At 37.4% G+C, this 17,701-nt stretch overlaps 1 protein-coding gene across 5 annotated transcripts in view; it reads left to right on the top strand.

The window, feature by feature from the left end:
* Positions 1-17,701, top strand: part of PPP4R1 (protein phosphatase 4 regulatory subunit 1) — a 66,299-nt gene that overhangs the window by 6,824 nt on the left and 41,774 nt on the right. For 2 of the 5 annotated variants that reach the window (XM_058692704.1, XM_058692703.1), the window contains exons 3-4: positions 13,298-13,382; positions 14,175-14,281. In XM_058692704.1, coding sequence (XP_058548687.1) covers positions 13,324-13,382; positions 14,175-14,281 — 166 coding nt within the window. In that variant the 5' untranslated portion in view covers positions 13,298-13,323. Of the gene's footprint in view, positions 1-5,959; positions 6,041-6,088; positions 6,785-13,246; positions 13,383-14,174; positions 14,282-17,701 lie in introns of those variants that run through there. The other 3 variants (XM_058692705.1, XM_058692706.1, XM_058692702.1) reach the window with 3 other exon arrangements.

Genomic DNA, 17,701 nt, shown 5'->3' with positions numbered 1-17,701 from the left:
GCTCATTTACCATCAGATATCTTTGATGAAGTATCTGTTCAAATTTTTTGCCCATTCCTTTATTGGATTATTTTCTTAAGAATTATATATTCTAGGCACAAGTCCTTTCTCGAGTATGTGATTTGCAAATATTCTGGTCGGTGTCTTGTCTTCTCAGTCTCAACAGTATATTTTGAGGAGAAGTTTTGAATTTCGATGTTCCGTTTAGTTTTTCACAAATGCCCTTTATCAGGTTGAGAAACTTTTTTTGAAATTAAGAATGGATGCTGGATTTTGTCACATTCTTTTTCTGCATCTATGATATTCTTTTTTAGTTTTTTTAATATGAGTTACATTGATTTTTATTTTAAGTGAATGCCATTTTTTTAAATGAGAAATTTCAAACCTATGGCCGATGAGCCATCATATACCCACCATTTAGCTTGAACCTTCATTTATCCCCTTTTAACATCTGGGCTTTTGTTGGGGGGGAGGCAGAGAGGAGGCAGCCAGAGTGCTTTAAAGATATCCCGGGTGTCATTTTATTTTAACTATAAATATTTCACAAGGCATATACTTGAAGTTTGATGTTTTAATCTATGAACAGAAGGACTCTAAGGTTATGGTAAGGTGTGCTAAATAATGAAAGTTTAAATGATTAAATTTTTTAGACATTTGCCTTGCTGGTTCTACTGCAATAAAGCACGTTTGAATGACTACTCAATTCACTTTCATATTGATCACCAAATTAACAGAAGCAACATCTTGTTTATTTTTATCCTGCTAAGCACATTTCACCCTTTTGGGTCACTCTTTACGGTAGCAAAAGAATACTGGTGAACAAAAGTTGAATTTTCTATTTTGGTTTGCTCTATCATTTAGAGGGTCATATAAACTCTTAAAATTTGAGCTGTGCTGTACCTCTAGTGAGCCAGTGTTCCCAGAACTACTGAAATCAAGAGCTAGAAGGCAGAGTAATTATTTGTCCCTTAAGCAATAGAAAGTTTAGGCCTGGGGTCTCCTAGATAAAGGTGGCAGAGGTTAGAATACAGTTCAGATCTGGTAGGTTTGGATATTCTTTTCCTAGACATCGTCTAACATAGCTCTTTAACTGCAAACAGGAGGTGGGAGAAATTTCTGGATCTTGTTTATTTTTTTTTAACTCTCCATTTTCATACTGATGTTGGTCACTGTGCTATAACCTTGCTTATAGTATTCCCCTGTGAGGTATGTAGTAACCACAAAGTTACAAAAGTGGTATCCAGTGAGGCTTATCTGATGGTTAAATAATTTGCTCAGTCACCTAACTTGAAAGTGTTAGGTTAATAAACCTGTGTGACACAATCTTTCTTACTTTATTTTACTACTGTGTTCTTACTGCCTTCCAGTTTGACTTTCCTTAATTTATCACTTATGTAGGTCATTTAACCTCCTAAAGGTTCTAGAGGATGTGAAGGTAGTAATATGCTCCAGGTGTCTGGTAGGTAAAATAATTTTTGTCCTAAGTTGCTCCTGTCTGCCATGAACATGGTATAATTTACAAAATACACATTTTTGTGTGTGTGTTTTAAGCACCCATGTATGGGAGACTCAGTCATTGGAGTAAAAGTTGGTAAGAATGTGTCTCATTCTTATCTAATGAGATCTAATGTGTCTCATCTTGTCTCTAGCTAATCACCTGAAGAGGCCATTTTAAAATCTGAATTTATATTTAAATTTACTATAGTGCTTTGAATTTATAGTCCAAGTCAGATTTGATAGGTCATATTTACATGTACATTAAAAAAAATTTTTTTTAATGTTTATTCAGTTTTGAGAGAGAGCAAGCAGGGGTGGGGCAGAGAGAAAGGGAGACACAGAATCCGAAGCAGGCTCCAGGCTCCAGGCTCCAAGCTGTCAGCACAGAGCCCGATGCGGGGCTCCAACTCACGAGCCGTGCCATCATGACCTGAGCTGAAGTCAGGTGCCTAACTGACTGAGGCACCCAGGCGCCCCTATTTACATTTAAATTTTAAATCAAGTTAGTTTTTGGTAGAAATAACTTCAAGACTTCAAATTCAAGACTCTATTAGAGACTGGTGGTAATTTGGACCTAGATTAGCTCAAGTTTTATATTTGGATTACCTATGGAAAAAAGGATTACTAACCAAAGTTAATTGGGTTAATAAGACCGTAAGGAAAATGTTTACTCACTGAAGGGAACAAACACCGCATCTATAATGTATGGGAGATCCGCACTTGGAAGGGCTTCGACAGGCCACATTGCTTCTCTGACAAATACTGTTTAGGAAGCATGATCTTTGTAACTAATTTGACAGTCGATAAACACACTGCTGTTTTATTTATATGTGTACTTTAGGAAAATGCATTTTGGAATGTCATAGAATGAACTTCAGGAAATTATTCTTAAGTTCAGTGTAAAATGACTTGCTAATAAAGATCGTTGCTAAAGATTTAGTAAGCTTTTTGTTTTTAAAGGAAAGATACCTGATAAACATTATGTTGTCACAAAGTACAAATTTGAAACGGCATACCTGTTGCTTGAGGCTGTATTTACGAGGACTAAGTTATATGGTCCTTCAAATTTGTTGTCTTAATTCATTTTTTTCCTCCAAGCAATGACTTATGTGCATGTGTGTTACATTACAAGGGGTTGGAAAGTTTCAGTAAAGGACCAAACTGTAAATATTTTAAATTTTGTGGGCCACATGGTCTCTTGCAGTTACTCAGATCTGCTCTTATAAGGTGAAAGCAACCATAGACAGTATGTAAATGAATGGGCAATAGCTGTGTGCCAATAAACTTTATTTACAAAAACAGACTGTAGGCTGGTTTAACCTACTGGCCATTTTGCTGCCCCTGCATTGTCCTGGTAAGTCCAGAGTCTCTAACATTTTTATTCTTTACCTATAGCAGAGTGCCATCACACAGCAGACCTTTAGCATACACTTGCTGAGGTGAGCCTTGGTTCTTCTGGCCAAACTAAATATGACCATAAAACCTTACTTGCAGTCAAATAATGAAATTTATTTTCAAATTAAATGTGTTACTTTGAAAAATGTCAGACCTATGCATAAGTTACACAGCTGTTACAGTTAATTCCTCAAACCCTTCACCTGCATTCACCCATTGTTAACATTTTGCCAGCTTGCTCTATTTTTCTCTATACATTTGTGTGTGTGTGTGTGTGTGTGTGTGTTTATACATATGTATATGTGTGTGTATATACATGTGTATATATATACACACACACACACAATGTAATGTGTACATTGTTCTTAATCTTCTTTGCACCTTTTGAAAATAAATTGTAGAAATCAGCACCTTTATTGGATCTCTGAAGAGCAAGGCCGTTCTCTCATAATCAGCCATCAAATTCAGAAAATGTAACATCAGTACAATACAAATATGTAATAAGTAGTCCATTTTCCGATTTCACCTCTTGTTTAATGTTCTTTATAGCAACTGTCTTGCCAGTCCAGGCTCCAGCATTGCATTTCCTTGTCATGTCTCTTTAAAGGCCTTTATTTTTCATGATACTGGGTTTTTGAAGAGTCAATTTGGTTTTATCTGTTTCCTCATGATTTGATGTAGGCTATGCTTTTTGGGTGTGGGGGGGTTGTGGGGAAGATAGGAATACTGTGTAAGAAATACTGTGATTTTTTTTTTCTCAGTGCTTTATCTCAAGAGGCACCTGATGTCAGCTGTCTGTTATTGGTGGTGGTAATTCTTTAACCACTCCGATTAAGGTGATGTCTGCAAAATTTCTCACTTAAAGATTCTGTTCTTTTGTAATTAGTAAGAGGAATACTTTGACACTGAGGAAATATGCTATTCCCAAACAGACTTTTACCCGTTAGTGTTAAGAATGTGGCCAGGATTCTTACTTGGATCAATTTACATTTACTGGCTGGCAGTCTGCTTTACAGCAGACTCCCTATTTATTTGGTTATTTATTAAAATATCAATTTTAAAGCCCACGCCTTAAAGCAAGTCTTATAAAGATGATTAAGTCTCTAGGGAGTGTCTCGTTTTCATTTTCTAAGATGTAAAGAATTGAAAAACAAAATTTGGTAAGTTTTGTGGTCTAAGCAGTATCAACGGAAAAATTGAAGGGGAGAAGGGAGGACACACTATCTGCTTTCCTCTCTTTTTTTTTCCTTAAAGTTTTATTTTTATTTATTTTTGAAAGAGAGAGGGAGAGAGAATCCCAAGCGCTGACAGTGCAGAGCTCAATCTCATGAGCCAGAGGGAGCATGACCTGAGCTGAGATCAAGAAGTAGGATACTTAACCGTCACCCAGGCGCCCCTGTTTTTTTCTGTTCTAAAGGCTATTATTAGAGGCTGTATGGTGAACAGAAGGATGTTATGATGAAGTTTGGTGAAAGTCCAGTCACACAAATTAACCAGTTCTCTGGCATGGTACTTCTCAGAGGCATTAATATGCTAATGAACTTGTCATAACCTTCGCCCGGGATGAAGTGCCCTAGTCCCGTCAAGCATCCCGATGGGCTATCTTTCACTAACAAATATTAATGAATATACATTATTCAGGAGAAGCCTTAGACTGCTTTTTAGAGAATAAAAAGATTAACAAGACAGTCTCTGCCTTCAGGGAATCTATCTACATTTGGGGCGGGGGGCAGGCAGAGGAAAAGGCAAAGAAGAAAGAACCCCTCCAACACTACTCTTTTTTTTTTTTTTTTTTAATTTTTTTTTTAACGTTTATTTATTTTTGAGACAGAGAGAGACAGAGCATGAACAGGAGAGGAGCAGAGAGAGAGGGAGACACAGAATCTGAAACAGGCTCCAGGCTCTGAGCTGTCAGCACAGAGCCTGATGCGGGGCTCGAACTCACGGACCGTGAGATCATGACCTGAGCCGAAGTCGGACGCTTAACCGACGAGCCACCCAGGTGCCCCCCTCCAACACTACTCTTGCTGGCAGAATAAAAGCAAGGACACCCAAGACTGGGGAATTCAAAGGAAGAAGAGATGTTAATTAGAAAGACTGGGAAGTGCTTTCGGGATGGTGTTCGTGAGTAGGTGAATTTAAACTCAGATGAGGATGAATGGCAGAAATGGGGCAAACATAAGCACACGAGGCGAGAGAGCTGCGGGGCCTGCGACCGGAAACGGCCCCCTGCGTGGGCTGTGTGCCGGAGAGGAAAATAGGCTGGCCAGATCCTGGAGCCCCCAGAGCTGTAGGTTTATCCTGGCCGCGCTGCCTGCTGGCGAGTTGGGGCGGTTGGGGGGGAAGGGAAGAGCAGGGAGTGCAGGGAATGGAGTAGAGTAGAGCACGAGGAAGGTGGAAGTGGCTGTGCTGTGGAAGCCGGGTTCGGGTGAGGGATGCGAAGTCCACGATTGAGGGCAGTGGTCTTCAAACTTAATTACGGTATACCTCCTAAAATAATTTCAAAAACTCCATCTCATACATTTTTGAGTACTTTTTGAAATAAAACAGTTATGAATATGTACATGTAATGATTCTAAAACTTTTAAAAATGGAATGTACATAGCACAGCACTTTGATACCCACTGTCCATCCACTTTCAAGAGTAAACTTAAATTGGGAATTTTGGGGTTTTTTTCTTGATCTCTTTCCATCTTACACAAAATTTTACCCTGATATATTTTTTACACTTGAAAGTTTCACTGATAATCACATTTCTTGCATCAAAAATATGTATACAAAGAGAAATGGAAAATTTTAATCTGCGGCCAGAAAACTAAAATTTTTTTTTGTTTCAGCTATTATTATTCCATTATTATCATTAATACTCATGTGGTCAGCCAAAATAAATCACACATTATGGTAAACACTTGGTAAACAAAATTTTATTGAATGGGCAAATGAAATGGATGGAGCTTTTGAAAAGTTACGTATTCATGAATGAATGTAATTTGTTGCTAGAATGAGACAATGAGACAATATTTAGCATTGATTTCTATTTTTTATTTTAAGACCTATGTGCACTGAGAAGTTTTGTTGACATAAATAAGTTGATGGAAAGGATTTTAACAGTGTCGCTGATTTCCTTGAATTTTGTCCAACTCATATGGTAAAAATTTTTTAAATTATATTTTTAATGATCTATCAGCCTTTCAAGTTTTTTGAAAGCAAAGGATTGAAAAATACCTGACTTGTAAAAGTATTTGTTACAGTCTTTAGAGAGTTGATCTCTTAACACTTTCAGCATTATCTCAGTGGGTCCCTTTGTTTGACAGTGGAGGTTTTTTCCAGCCTTGGGGCAGTGTAACACAGTGGCCTTGGAGTTGAGAGATACCTCTTTCCTTGTCCAGTGGGAGTATGGGAGATTGTAAAAGGGAAAGCCTTAGGATCTAAACCACTAGGCATATTTTTGCAACAAGTACTCGTAGAAGTTGGGGTCTGGAATATCCCTTAAAGTCATCCGTCTGATTTATTCCCAGGAAGATCTTTGTGTCCCTCGTGAGGTTCAAATGCCCTGGTTTGCTCCCAGCAAAAAGCATCAGAGCCTCTGAATTAGGGTGTTGGGAACTGGGAGGTGGGAATACAGGATACTTTGTAAAAGTAGAATTTATAGTTCTTAGAAACTGATTAGATAATGGGAGCCAGAAAGTTATTGTTAAAAAGGTAACTGAAGACTTCATGTTTGAGAACTCAAGGTTACTGGGGAGAAAGTCATGAGGAAGAGCTGGTTTTTATAAGATTTGGACAGTTAAATTTTCAGAACAAATGTGACATTGAGGTGGAGATTCTATGAAGTACTTGCAAATATGGATCTGGGGGTCATGGCAGGAGAACTCTGGAGGTAATCTGCGTTGTAAGTAATGAAGGAGATTTTCAAGGGGAGGAGGGGTGTGTGTGTGTGTGTGTGTGTGTGTGTAAAATATGAGGACAAAATTAGAAGGAAACTCCCTCTGTAAAGAAATCAGAAAGAAGCAAGCAAGAACAGTCTAGAAAGGTAGAAAAAATACTCAGCATTGTGTACTTCCTGAGAACCCAAGAAAAGAGAATTTAAGAGGAGGGTGTTGGGATATGGAGTCAGCCTTGTCAAGTGCTATAGAGAAGTAAGACAATAAATCTAAGAAGGGCCCTCTAATTTCGTCAAGTTATTGCTGATCTTTAAGACAGGGGTCACGAGAGTGAAAGAGAAATAGGACGGATTATTTTTCTTGGGGTGAAGGCTGTAAAGGGAACTACCTCTTGAAGAAGTTGGACAGAGTCATTTTAGAGAATAGCAGGCTTAAATTCTAGAATCAGTGTGTCAGGAAAAAACCCACCTAGTCAGAATTGTGCTTAATTACCTTTATATTGCACATAAAGTATGGTATACATGGCCTCACTCTCCCTCCACCACTGTAATGTTACTGTTTCTTGTAGTGAGTCCTAAATGAGGTGGTTGGTGTTAAAAGGCAGTGTTGTTGGAAAAATATATCCAGACAGCAGTAGTGAGATGCTACATTTTGAGAAGCATGCAAGGACAGCTGAAGGACTTTTATATCTTCTCATGCTCTTTTTTTTTTTAATTTAGAAAAATTTTTAATGTTTATTTTTGAGAGCGCACGAGCCGAGGGAGGGACAGAGACACAAACACAGAATCCGAAGCAGGCTCTAGGCTCTAGGCTCTGAGCTGTCAGCACAGAGCCCAGCGCAGGGCTCAGATTTCACCAGCTGTGAGATCATGACCTGAGCTGAGGTGGGACCCTTAACTGACTGAGCCACCCAGGCGCCCTGTCTTCTCCTGCCCTTAAGCATATATGTGGTTGTAGAGTAGAATGGTTGTCAGGTGCACTATTCAAACTTCTCCCTTGCTTTTGTTCTCCTGGCTGCTGGCACTGCTTCCTCTGACACGGTGCTATAGAGTTCATCAAATACATGTATGATCGTAAAGGAGGAAAGGAAGTTGATTTTTTGAGGGTAGTTCTGGGAACATCTTCTGAGAGAATTTGAGATTTAAGAATAGCACATTCAAAATTCTTACTGAGTGAGCCTGAAATTAGCATGAAGTTATAGTATGTCTGAGCATTGTTAGCAAGGAATAGAAAGGAGGTTTGCATGTGGTATTCATGCAGGTACAACCAGGATTGTCTCCACTGAATTAGAATGTACTCTTGAAGGGGACTAGGGCTTCTCTGTATTCCTTCTCTCCTCTGCTCCAAAAGCTGAGAGTGTCCGGTAATCGGAAGAGGAGTAATGTGACACCTGGGCTTTCAGGTGTGTGAAGGCAAAGGGTCTTTTGATTTGGAAAAGACAGCATGATCTTTGCCTCTTAACTTTAAAAAATGATGATTTGGGGGCACTTGGGTGGCTCAGTCGGTGAGCTTCCAACTCACCGACTCACAATCAAGCTTCCAACTCTTGATTGTGGCTCAGGGCATGATCTCACAGTTTGTGAGTTCAGGCCCCGCATCTGGCTCTGCACTAACAGTGCAGAGCCTGCTTGGGATTCTCTGTTATCCTCTCTCTCTGCCCCTCCCCTGCTCACTCTCTCTCTCAAAATAAATAAATGCACGTTTAAAGAAAATGATGGTTTTGATTAATAATAATTTTAATAAGGTCTTAGTAGAGCACAATTGAGTAAGTATATAGGCTGCCTGGAATTGTCTGCAGTTGCTCAAAAGAGGTGTAATTGATGTTGAATTTAACTAAGTTGTTGCTTGGCAAATTTTAAATGCCATTCCTAATTATAGGGTGGTAATGTGGTTTATTTAGCCAGGTAAGAGGATTTTGCAAAATGTAGTAATGTTACTTTTTAAAAATTAGATGGCTAAGTTGATTTTGATTGGCCACATTTCTCTGCTGTTCCTGCCTCACTTCTGTATAAACCTTGTGTCCCACCTGTACTAATAGTTTTCCTTTACTTCCTCATTGTCTTTAGATTTCTTTGCTTAGAATGCCCTCTTCCTGCCCTCTGTCCTGCTTGGCAAAGTCCAGTATACCTTCCAAGAATTGCTTGACTTTTTGAAGCCTTCTTACATTCACTCACCAGGGCAGATTAGACATATAATAATGAACAACATATAATAGTTAACAGCATATTTTGTATGCTTACGCCATGTGTCTTTTCTTAGTGTATATATGTAGACACATATAGATACCTGCACATACTTATACATGCATACTGCATGCATACACTTTTTGTCTAATGTTTGTATCTGTGTTTCTTGTTGAGTGCCTGGCACTTACAGTATATGTGCTGCCCTCTTACTGGTTGACATGGATGACAACATTTAAAAACACATGGAAACCACATCGAGACTCACTGTATCTAGAAAGAAACCTACATGCAGGGGGGACAGAACGTTTACCTTATTTGCCTGACACCATATCATACTTTGTAGACATTATCTTTGAATGTGTGTCTTAAAAAGTCTTGACCTTTATTTAAGTCACGTTATTTTATAGATGAGGAAGCAGACCCAAATTAGTTAGGTATTTGTGTAAGTCCACATAGAGAGTTCATAAGTGGCAAAACATGACATTTGAACCCAGATATGTCTTACTTTAAAGAGCCTTTGTCCTTTTCATACCACTTTGCTGTAACTGTGTAGGGGTTAAATTAATCATCTTAAAAAATGGGTCCAACTTTTATGTTTTAGACATTCTTTTCCTTAAATTTAAAACAGCTGAAAATGGAACATTGCTTTCTCTGGTGTAGGGAGCTGAGAAAGTATGGAAGTTTGGGGAGGTCAGATAATTTGAAGCAGCATTTCAGAGTGATCATTGTTTTTATATGCTTTTTGGTAAATTTGAAATTTCAAATAACATGGAAAGATGACATGGGTTTTTTTACTTCATCAGTGGAGGAGACTAAGTTTTTAAAGCTATGAAACCCTAAAGGGCTGTTGCTGCCATAGTGAATTTCCATAAACTTTAGTTATCTAGAAAGAAAGCCCTCAGGTGGGGTATGGAGGCATGAAATGTCTCTCTTCATCCACAGTAATATTCCTTGTCTTTGTCTATTTTGTCTAAGAATAATATCACCACTCTAGCTTTCTTATCTTACTATTTCATGTTTTGTCTTTAAAAAACACAAATCCTTGGGGCACCCGGGTGGTTCAGTTGGTTAAGCGTCCAGCTCTCGGTTTTGGGTCAGGTCATGTTCTCACAATTTCGTGGGTTCAAGCCCTGCGTTGGGCTCTGTGCTGACAGTGCAGAGCCTGCTTGGGATTCTCTGTCTCTCCCCCAGGTGTACTCTGTATCAAAATAAATAACAAAAAAATAAAAATTCCTTTTCTTTTCAATCTCTTAGTTGAAATTTTGCCATTAAAGCTGTGTCTATGGTGGACATCCATAGTTGGGTGTTACTTTTTTTTAATTGGGAATCTCTGCTTTTAAATGTTTAGGCCACTTATATGTAACGTAATTATTGGCCTGGTTGTGTTTAGGTCTGCTTTTTTCTTTTTCTTTTTTTTCAATTTATTTTTTTCTACTAGGGATAGCATGTGCGTGCCCATGTGCACACGTGTGTGCAGTAGGGGCAGAGAGAGAGGGGGGAAGAGAAAATCTTAAGCAGGCTGTGTGATCAGTGTGGAGCCTGATGCGGGGCTTGATCTCATGACCCTGAGATCATGACCTGAACCCAAATCAAGAGTCCACACTTAACTGACTGAACCACCCAGGTACCCTTGGGTCTGCTTTTTTCTATTTGTCTCTTTTTTTTTTTTTCTTGTTGCTTTTTCCCTGACTTTCTTTGGGGTTAATAATATTTTTTTTGTATTGCATTTTAATTCCCCTATTGGCTTTCTAGCTATGCTGCTTTCTTACATGTTTTTGAGATTACTCCTAAGGACTATAATTTGTCTTTAATTTATCATACTCTGTTTAAAGTTAGTGTTGTACTTTGCATAAACTATAGAATCCTTGTAGCAGTACAGCTACATTGACTCTATGTTGTCTGTTTTATCAGAGGATATTATTTACTGTACCATCACTCAGGGTATAGGCTGTAGGATTTTTTTCATTCGTGGTAATAGTTTTTTTTATTGATTATTTTTGTGTTTTTCTTTTGTATAACCTGTGGTAGGTGTTTGCAGGATGACTGGGTAAGATCTAAGCGTGCAGTCTGTAACTATGGTAACCAATCCTTGTGGCCTCCATAATGATGCTTTCCAGAGCTTTATTGGTCCAGTCAAGAATTGATGAAGAAATCTTGAATTCAGAAAGGACGATTCAGGCCAGAATGATTCCACAGATATTGGCAGGAGGCAGCAGTAATGGGAAATAGAAATGAAGCTTTGTCACCATTGCCTATGCCAGAGTGGAACACCTCCTTTTGTAGACAGTTGTCAGCCATGATAGAGTGGTGACAGAAGTTGAAGGAAAATACGATTTTGTTGCCCTCTGAGAATATATTTCTCCAATACGGTAGTTCAATAATCTGTATTTGAGTTGGTAGGAATATTTATTAAAATGGGTGCTCCTGGGCCGCACTCCGAGCCTACATAATCAGTATTTGAATGTGTGACCTGGGAGTGTGCATTCAGAGGTAAGTGCTCCAGGCTTGTCTTAAACACAGCAGTGTTCGATGGTTGCCCCTCTGGGCTTGGTAAGGACTAGAGTCAGTGTTATTAATGTTTATCTTTAAGATTGACAAGCGTGAGGCTGATGAAACAGTTTGGTCATAGTCATAGAATTCTAGAGCCTGCATAAAGGCGTTTTTGAGGCCATGCCAGCTCAACAGACGTGTGTGAGAAAGGAGAAAACAGAGGCCAAGTGAGAACGTCTGAGCAGTTTTTACAACTTTCTGATTCAAAATAAATAAGGTCCTTTGCTGTGAGTTGTAGATCAGCACAACCTGTATAAAACTTTCCTGCACTATGTAAGCAATTATTTCCATGTTAGGTGTTATTTTTAATCCGTTTGGAAACTCTCTGCCTTTCAGTTGGGTTATTGAGACTATTTGTGTTCAGCGTGATAATTGACATGGTTGGATTTAAATCTCTCATCTTGCTATTTGTCATCTGTTTGTCCTATCTCTTCTTTTATCCTCTTTTTCTGCCTTTTGGATTGAGTGTTTTTTATGATTCCATTTTATGGCGTTTATTGGCTTACTAGCTATATAACTTTTGGTGGGGTTGTTTTTGATGTTTAATGGTTGCTGTAGAGTTTATAATTAGTATACATCTTTAATTTACTACTGTCTGGCTTCAAATAATACATCTCTCTTCATATACAGTGTAAGAATGTTAGGAAGGTGGACTTTGCCTCTTTCCTGCCTTTGTGCTATTATAGTCATACGTTTTACTTCTATATGTGTTAGAAATCCCACAGTACTTTTTAAAAGCTTTTATTTAAATTCTGGTTAGCATACAGTGTCAAATTAGTTTCAGGTGTACAATATAATGATTCAGCAATTCTGTACATTACTCAGTGCTCACCACAAGTACACTTCTTAATCCCCATCACTCATTTCACCCATCCCACCCATCCCCCCACCCCCTACCCTCTGGTAACTATTGTTTGTTCTCTATAGTTAAGAGTCCCCACAGTACGTTTTTTATCTTTTTATTTTGCAACACATATTTTTACTTTAAACAGTTATCTTTCAAAGAGATTTTTAAATATGAAAAGTCTTTTTGTATTTACCCACCTATTTACCATTTCTGGCGCTCTTTAGTCCTTTGTGTAGGTCTGGATTTCCAATTGGTACAATTTTCTTTTGCTTGAAGGACTTACTTTAATATTTCTTATAGTGCAGGTTTGCCGGTGATGATGTCTGTCAGCTTTTGTGTGTATGAAAAGGTCTATTTTACCTTTGTATTTGAAAGATACGAATTTCAAAGATATTTTAAAGATGCTTATTTACTGGGTATAGAGTTTTAGTTAGACTTTTTTTTCTTCTTCCTCTTTTAGCACTTTAAAGATTACTGTCTCCTGGCTTTTATTGTGATAAGAAGTCTGCTGTAATTCTTATCTTTGTTTATAAGGGGAATTTTTCTCTGACTGCATTACAGAATTAAGAGTATCCGTGTTTGACATTTTATTTATTTACAAGTTGTTAGTGTTCTGATTGAACATGTGAGTTCTCAGTTATCACCCCATGCCGTTTCTGAAGCCTCTGACCGCCATGTTTCTGGAGACAACTAGACCTATCTGTAGGAAAAGGAGAGGAAGCATCCTTCAGTTATTCATGGCTTCTGAGTTGATGTAAGAGTCACTTGTGACCCTTTATACCACTCCAGAAACATTAAAGGCAGTTTTATTTCAGCTGCTTCAGACAGGCAAGGGATACTTTTTAGTTTCAAAGTGTTATAAGGAGTATTTCTGATGTCTCTGATAGTTGGTGTGGATGACTACAGCTCAGAGTCTGATGTGATTATTATACCTTCAGCCCTGGACTTTGTCTCACAAGATGAAATGTTGACGCCGCTGGGGAGACTGGACAAGTATGCTGCAAGTGAGAACGTATTTAACAGGTACATGCATATTCTTTTCATTATGGAAGTGGAAGGAGGGTTTTACTACATTAATTTCAGTAAGGAAAATACATACAGTTTTTTAGTTTAAAGTATTGTTAACGTGCAGTCTCAGTCACCACGTTTTATTAATAATCACAGCCATGGCCTTTTTTATAATTGTTTACTCTTTAATCCTAGTGACCATGTGGCACTCTTTCTTTGCTTTTTGGCCAAAACAAAAAAATACCATTACTTTTTTGCTATTAGGCATAATTTTGATGATTGTGTAAAGCGATTACTGAGGGGAGTATATTCTTTGAGCAGGTGATGTTGTATACCTACTGTGTGCCAGGTGATGTTCAAGGGGATTGGGACACACTTCCTAATGCATTGTTTCTCCAATGGTGGTCCCCAGATCACCTGTATCAGACTTTTCTGATAAGTCTTTGCTTAAATTTTTGAGCATAGATGTGTAAAACTCATTTAGTAAAAATTTGTGAAGGTCATCTGTATAATGAAGAGTGTGTGTATTTTCCCATTATTTGATAACTGAAGATCACGCTTGAAATTTTATAGAATTTTCAGTGACCTTAGAAATTTGTTACATCAGTTAAAGATGAAAAATATTTTGGTAACTATTCTCTCTCATCTTGGTAAAATAAAATCCATAGTGGCATTTGTCACTTAGGAAATCAGTGACTTCATTTATGTTATAAAATATATAAAAAATTTTCTTTATAACTATATAGATTCTACACTTTGAAATTCTAAAATTCCACTAAATGCTATATTATTTTCTTTTTCTGTTAGACAAATGGTGGCCCGGAGTTTGCTGGACACGTTGAGGGAAGTCTGTGATGATGAAAGAGATTGCATTGCTGTTTTGGAAAGAATTAGCAGATTAGCTGACGATTCAGGTATATTTTTAATGCAGCGAAAGGTTTCTTTTACCAAATTTGAGTTTTTAAAAACTATTGAAAAAACTTAGTGTGATATGAGACTTCTTTAAAAGATTTCCTAAGTAAATTCCCAAATGTGTCAGTAACAAGAAAATCCTGTTCCTAAGATTCATACATTTTATAGTTGGTCTCTGTTTAGTTTAATTTTGGAAATTTCTCATCAGAAAAATCTAAAAATACTGTTTTGCATCATGTATGTTAATCGTAGGATTACTAAAAACGTAAAAATAATTTTGAATAAGTTTTAAAAAGGGACAGAGTGGGCTGTAAACTTTTTGAGGCAAATATAAAATGCTTCCTTTTTGTATGCTTTCTCACTTGCAAAAAAAAATGTCAGTCACACATGGTAAAGCTAAAGGTTTTTGTCTCCAAAGCAAAGCTAGAACGGTCTGCTTAAGAAAGAGGTAAACCTGATTTGAGGCTTGGAATATGGTTATATTAAGTTTCTTTAAAATATTTTTTCTTGTGAAATATGTATAACATGCAATTTACCATTTTAACATAATCTTAAGTCATAAGCGTGTTTTCATTTTAGAAAGATTCAAAAGTAAATACTTTTTTTTCTTTAGCCTATTATCTCTTTATTAAAATGTGTTATTTTTCACTTTCTAACAAACTTTGTCATGTCAGCAGTCTCATTTTTTAATTTTTTGATGAGCCTGTCTTTTGGTGAGCAATTTGTTTTATGGGAATATGTTTTACTATTTGCATAAGCATTAAGTGATTTTTATTTTCCTATAGGGTAGAAAAAATATTTGTAAGTTAATCTTTTTCATTACGATGTTCTTTGTATGCACTTGCTTATGTGTATGCTTGTGCCAGAATGGTTTTAGGAGAGTCTCATCAATTATAATTTTTCCTTATAATTTTAACTGGTCGGAAATATAACGATTTGACTTAAATTTTTGGCTCATCCCATTGTGGTTTTTTCCTTCTTAGTAGAAATAGATATTCCTTATGGAGGAATTTTTGTTTATTTTCTTTTACCTGTTTGCCACCTATAGTGCTGGTTTTTATTAATATATATGTATATACAGTTGACCCTTCAACAGCATGGGTTTGAACTGTGTACAGGTCCAGTTTTACAGATTTTTTTCAGTGAGTACAGTACTATAAGTTTATTTTCCTTATGATTTTCTTAATAATATTTTCTTTTCTCTAGCTAACTTTATTGTAAGAATACAGTATTCAATATATATAATATAGAAATTATGTGTTAATCAACTGTTTGTTATTGGTAAGGCTTCCAGTCAATAGGCGATTAGTAGTCAGGTTTTTGGGGAGTCAAAAGATGCATGTGGATCTTCTGCACAAAGGACGTCAGTCCCTCAGCCCCCTAATTGTTCAAGGGTAAACTTTATGTAAAAAAAAAAATTTTTTTTTTTTTTTTTAATGTTTAGGGACGGAGTGCAAGCAGGGGAGGGGCAGAGAGACGCATACAGAATCCGAAGCAGGCTCCAGGCTATGAGCTGTCAGCACGGAGCCCGACGCGGGGTTCAAAACTCACAAACTATGAGATCATGACCTGAGCTGAAGTCAGATGCTTAACTGACTAAGCCACCCAGGTGCTAGATTTTAAAAATATATTCTTGGGGCGCCTGGGTAGCTCAGTCGGTTAAGTGTCTGACTCTTGGTTTCAGGTCAGGTTATGATCTCACAGTTTGTGAGTTTGAGCCCCACATCGGGCTCTGAGCTGACAGCATGGAGCCTGCTTGGGATTCTTTCTCTCCCTGTCTCTCTGCCCCTTCCCAACTTGCTCACTCTCAAAATCAATAAATAAACTTAAACAATATATATATTCTCAAGTTGTTAAGTTCATGGTAAATATCTCTATTGACATTTATATATTTTATTCAGTAAACATAATACAGTGTGCAGTGCTATGCCAGAATCTAGGATAAATGCTAGAGCAGTTACTAAGGTGAATAAGAATTTCTGTCATCAAATTAACAGTTTGATGAATGCAGCTAACTCCTAAACAATAAATTATAATGGAGAGGATTAGCACTGGCTTCAGAATGTTAGTGACATTGAGTTGGATTTAGTAGAATGATGAAGTACAAAGAAGGGAAGGAGCATACTCAGGAGAAGAGAAGACAAGACCGGTTTAGAGGTTTAAGGAGTTCAAGATAGTGGCCCATTTGCCCAACAGGTAGGTTACTGAGTCTACAGTTTAAAGTAATGAGGCTGTTCAGTAAGGTAGTTGGGGTCTGGATTGTAAGGATTTATACTGTATGCTGTACTAGAGAGTTTGTGTTTTTGTGATTTAGAACGATAATGTACCAGTGTGGACTGACTTGGTGAAAAACATGGGCAACAGGAACACTTGCTGGGAGGGACTCTGTTACTTTAATATTGAATGAAACTTACTACAAAAAGTCACGGACTATAAATTTTCAGCCCATGAAGTAAAGCAAAATGAAGCCATGTAATTGGTACTCAGCTCAAGAAATAGAACTAGCGTCCCAGAAACCATTTCAGGGCACCCCCTCATTTCTGTCCTGTTCTTGTTCCCCAAGGAAATCAATATCTTGACCACTAAGTATATAGGTTGGTTTGCCTCTCTGAACTTTATATGGAATCATACTAAATATGTTCTTTTGTGTCTAGCTTCTTCATATTTCTGAAGCTTGTCATGTTGTTGGGGTGTAACTGTATTTATGGATTTTTTAAATTGAACCAGAAAAGAGTTGGATGAAAGATATACCGATGAGGGTAAAAAAAAATTAGTAAGTTAGTAGTAAGTCTAACCAAGCATTTGCTATATAAAATCATAAAAATCTATACTTTAGAGGGAAAAAAAAGTCAAGATCAAAGTTGATAAGGATAAGGCAGACAGAAGATTTAAAGGTCTTCTGTCTAAGCCCCTTGTTTGCTTAGGAGAATGGAATATATGCATTAATTTTACAACTGTATATTTTTCAGTAGTCCTTAACTTGGATGTCATGATCAGCCCAGCCCCCCAAGTTAGAGACTTTAGGCTCAACTCCCTTCTCCTTTACTCCCTTCAACCATCGCAGTAGCTCTGAAATCCCTCCCCAGCCCTTCGGTTTCTCCCAGACAGCTCACAGCGGGTTCATTTCGCAGCTCCGTTTTGGTCCGTTGCCTAAGAAGGCTTTGAAAGAAAACGTACTGATTTCATTCTCAACTAAAACTGTAACTTGTGTCCTTCATGTACTTCAAAAATACATGTAACTATTATTAGGTCAGTTAGCAAATTCAGGGTTAATGAGGAAAAGGAGAGGCCTAGGTCTTTTTTTTTTTTTTTTTTTAACTAATTTTTTATTTTTCAAAGCAGAAGCCCTATTTTTGTTCAATTATGGTCTAACTTCAAGTGGCACAGCCATGTAATAGAAATTCCACATATTGGTTTGTTGA

This window comes from Neofelis nebulosa, chromosome 11 (genome assembly GCF_028018385.1).
Source record: "Neofelis nebulosa isolate mNeoNeb1 chromosome 11, mNeoNeb1.pri, whole genome shotgun sequence".
In the NCBI taxonomy this organism is placed as follows: domain Eukaryota; kingdom Metazoa; phylum Chordata; class Mammalia; order Carnivora; family Felidae; genus Neofelis; species Neofelis nebulosa.
The sequence above is the reverse complement of the archived record's forward strand: the minus strand, read 5'-3'. Positions and strand labels throughout refer to the sequence as shown.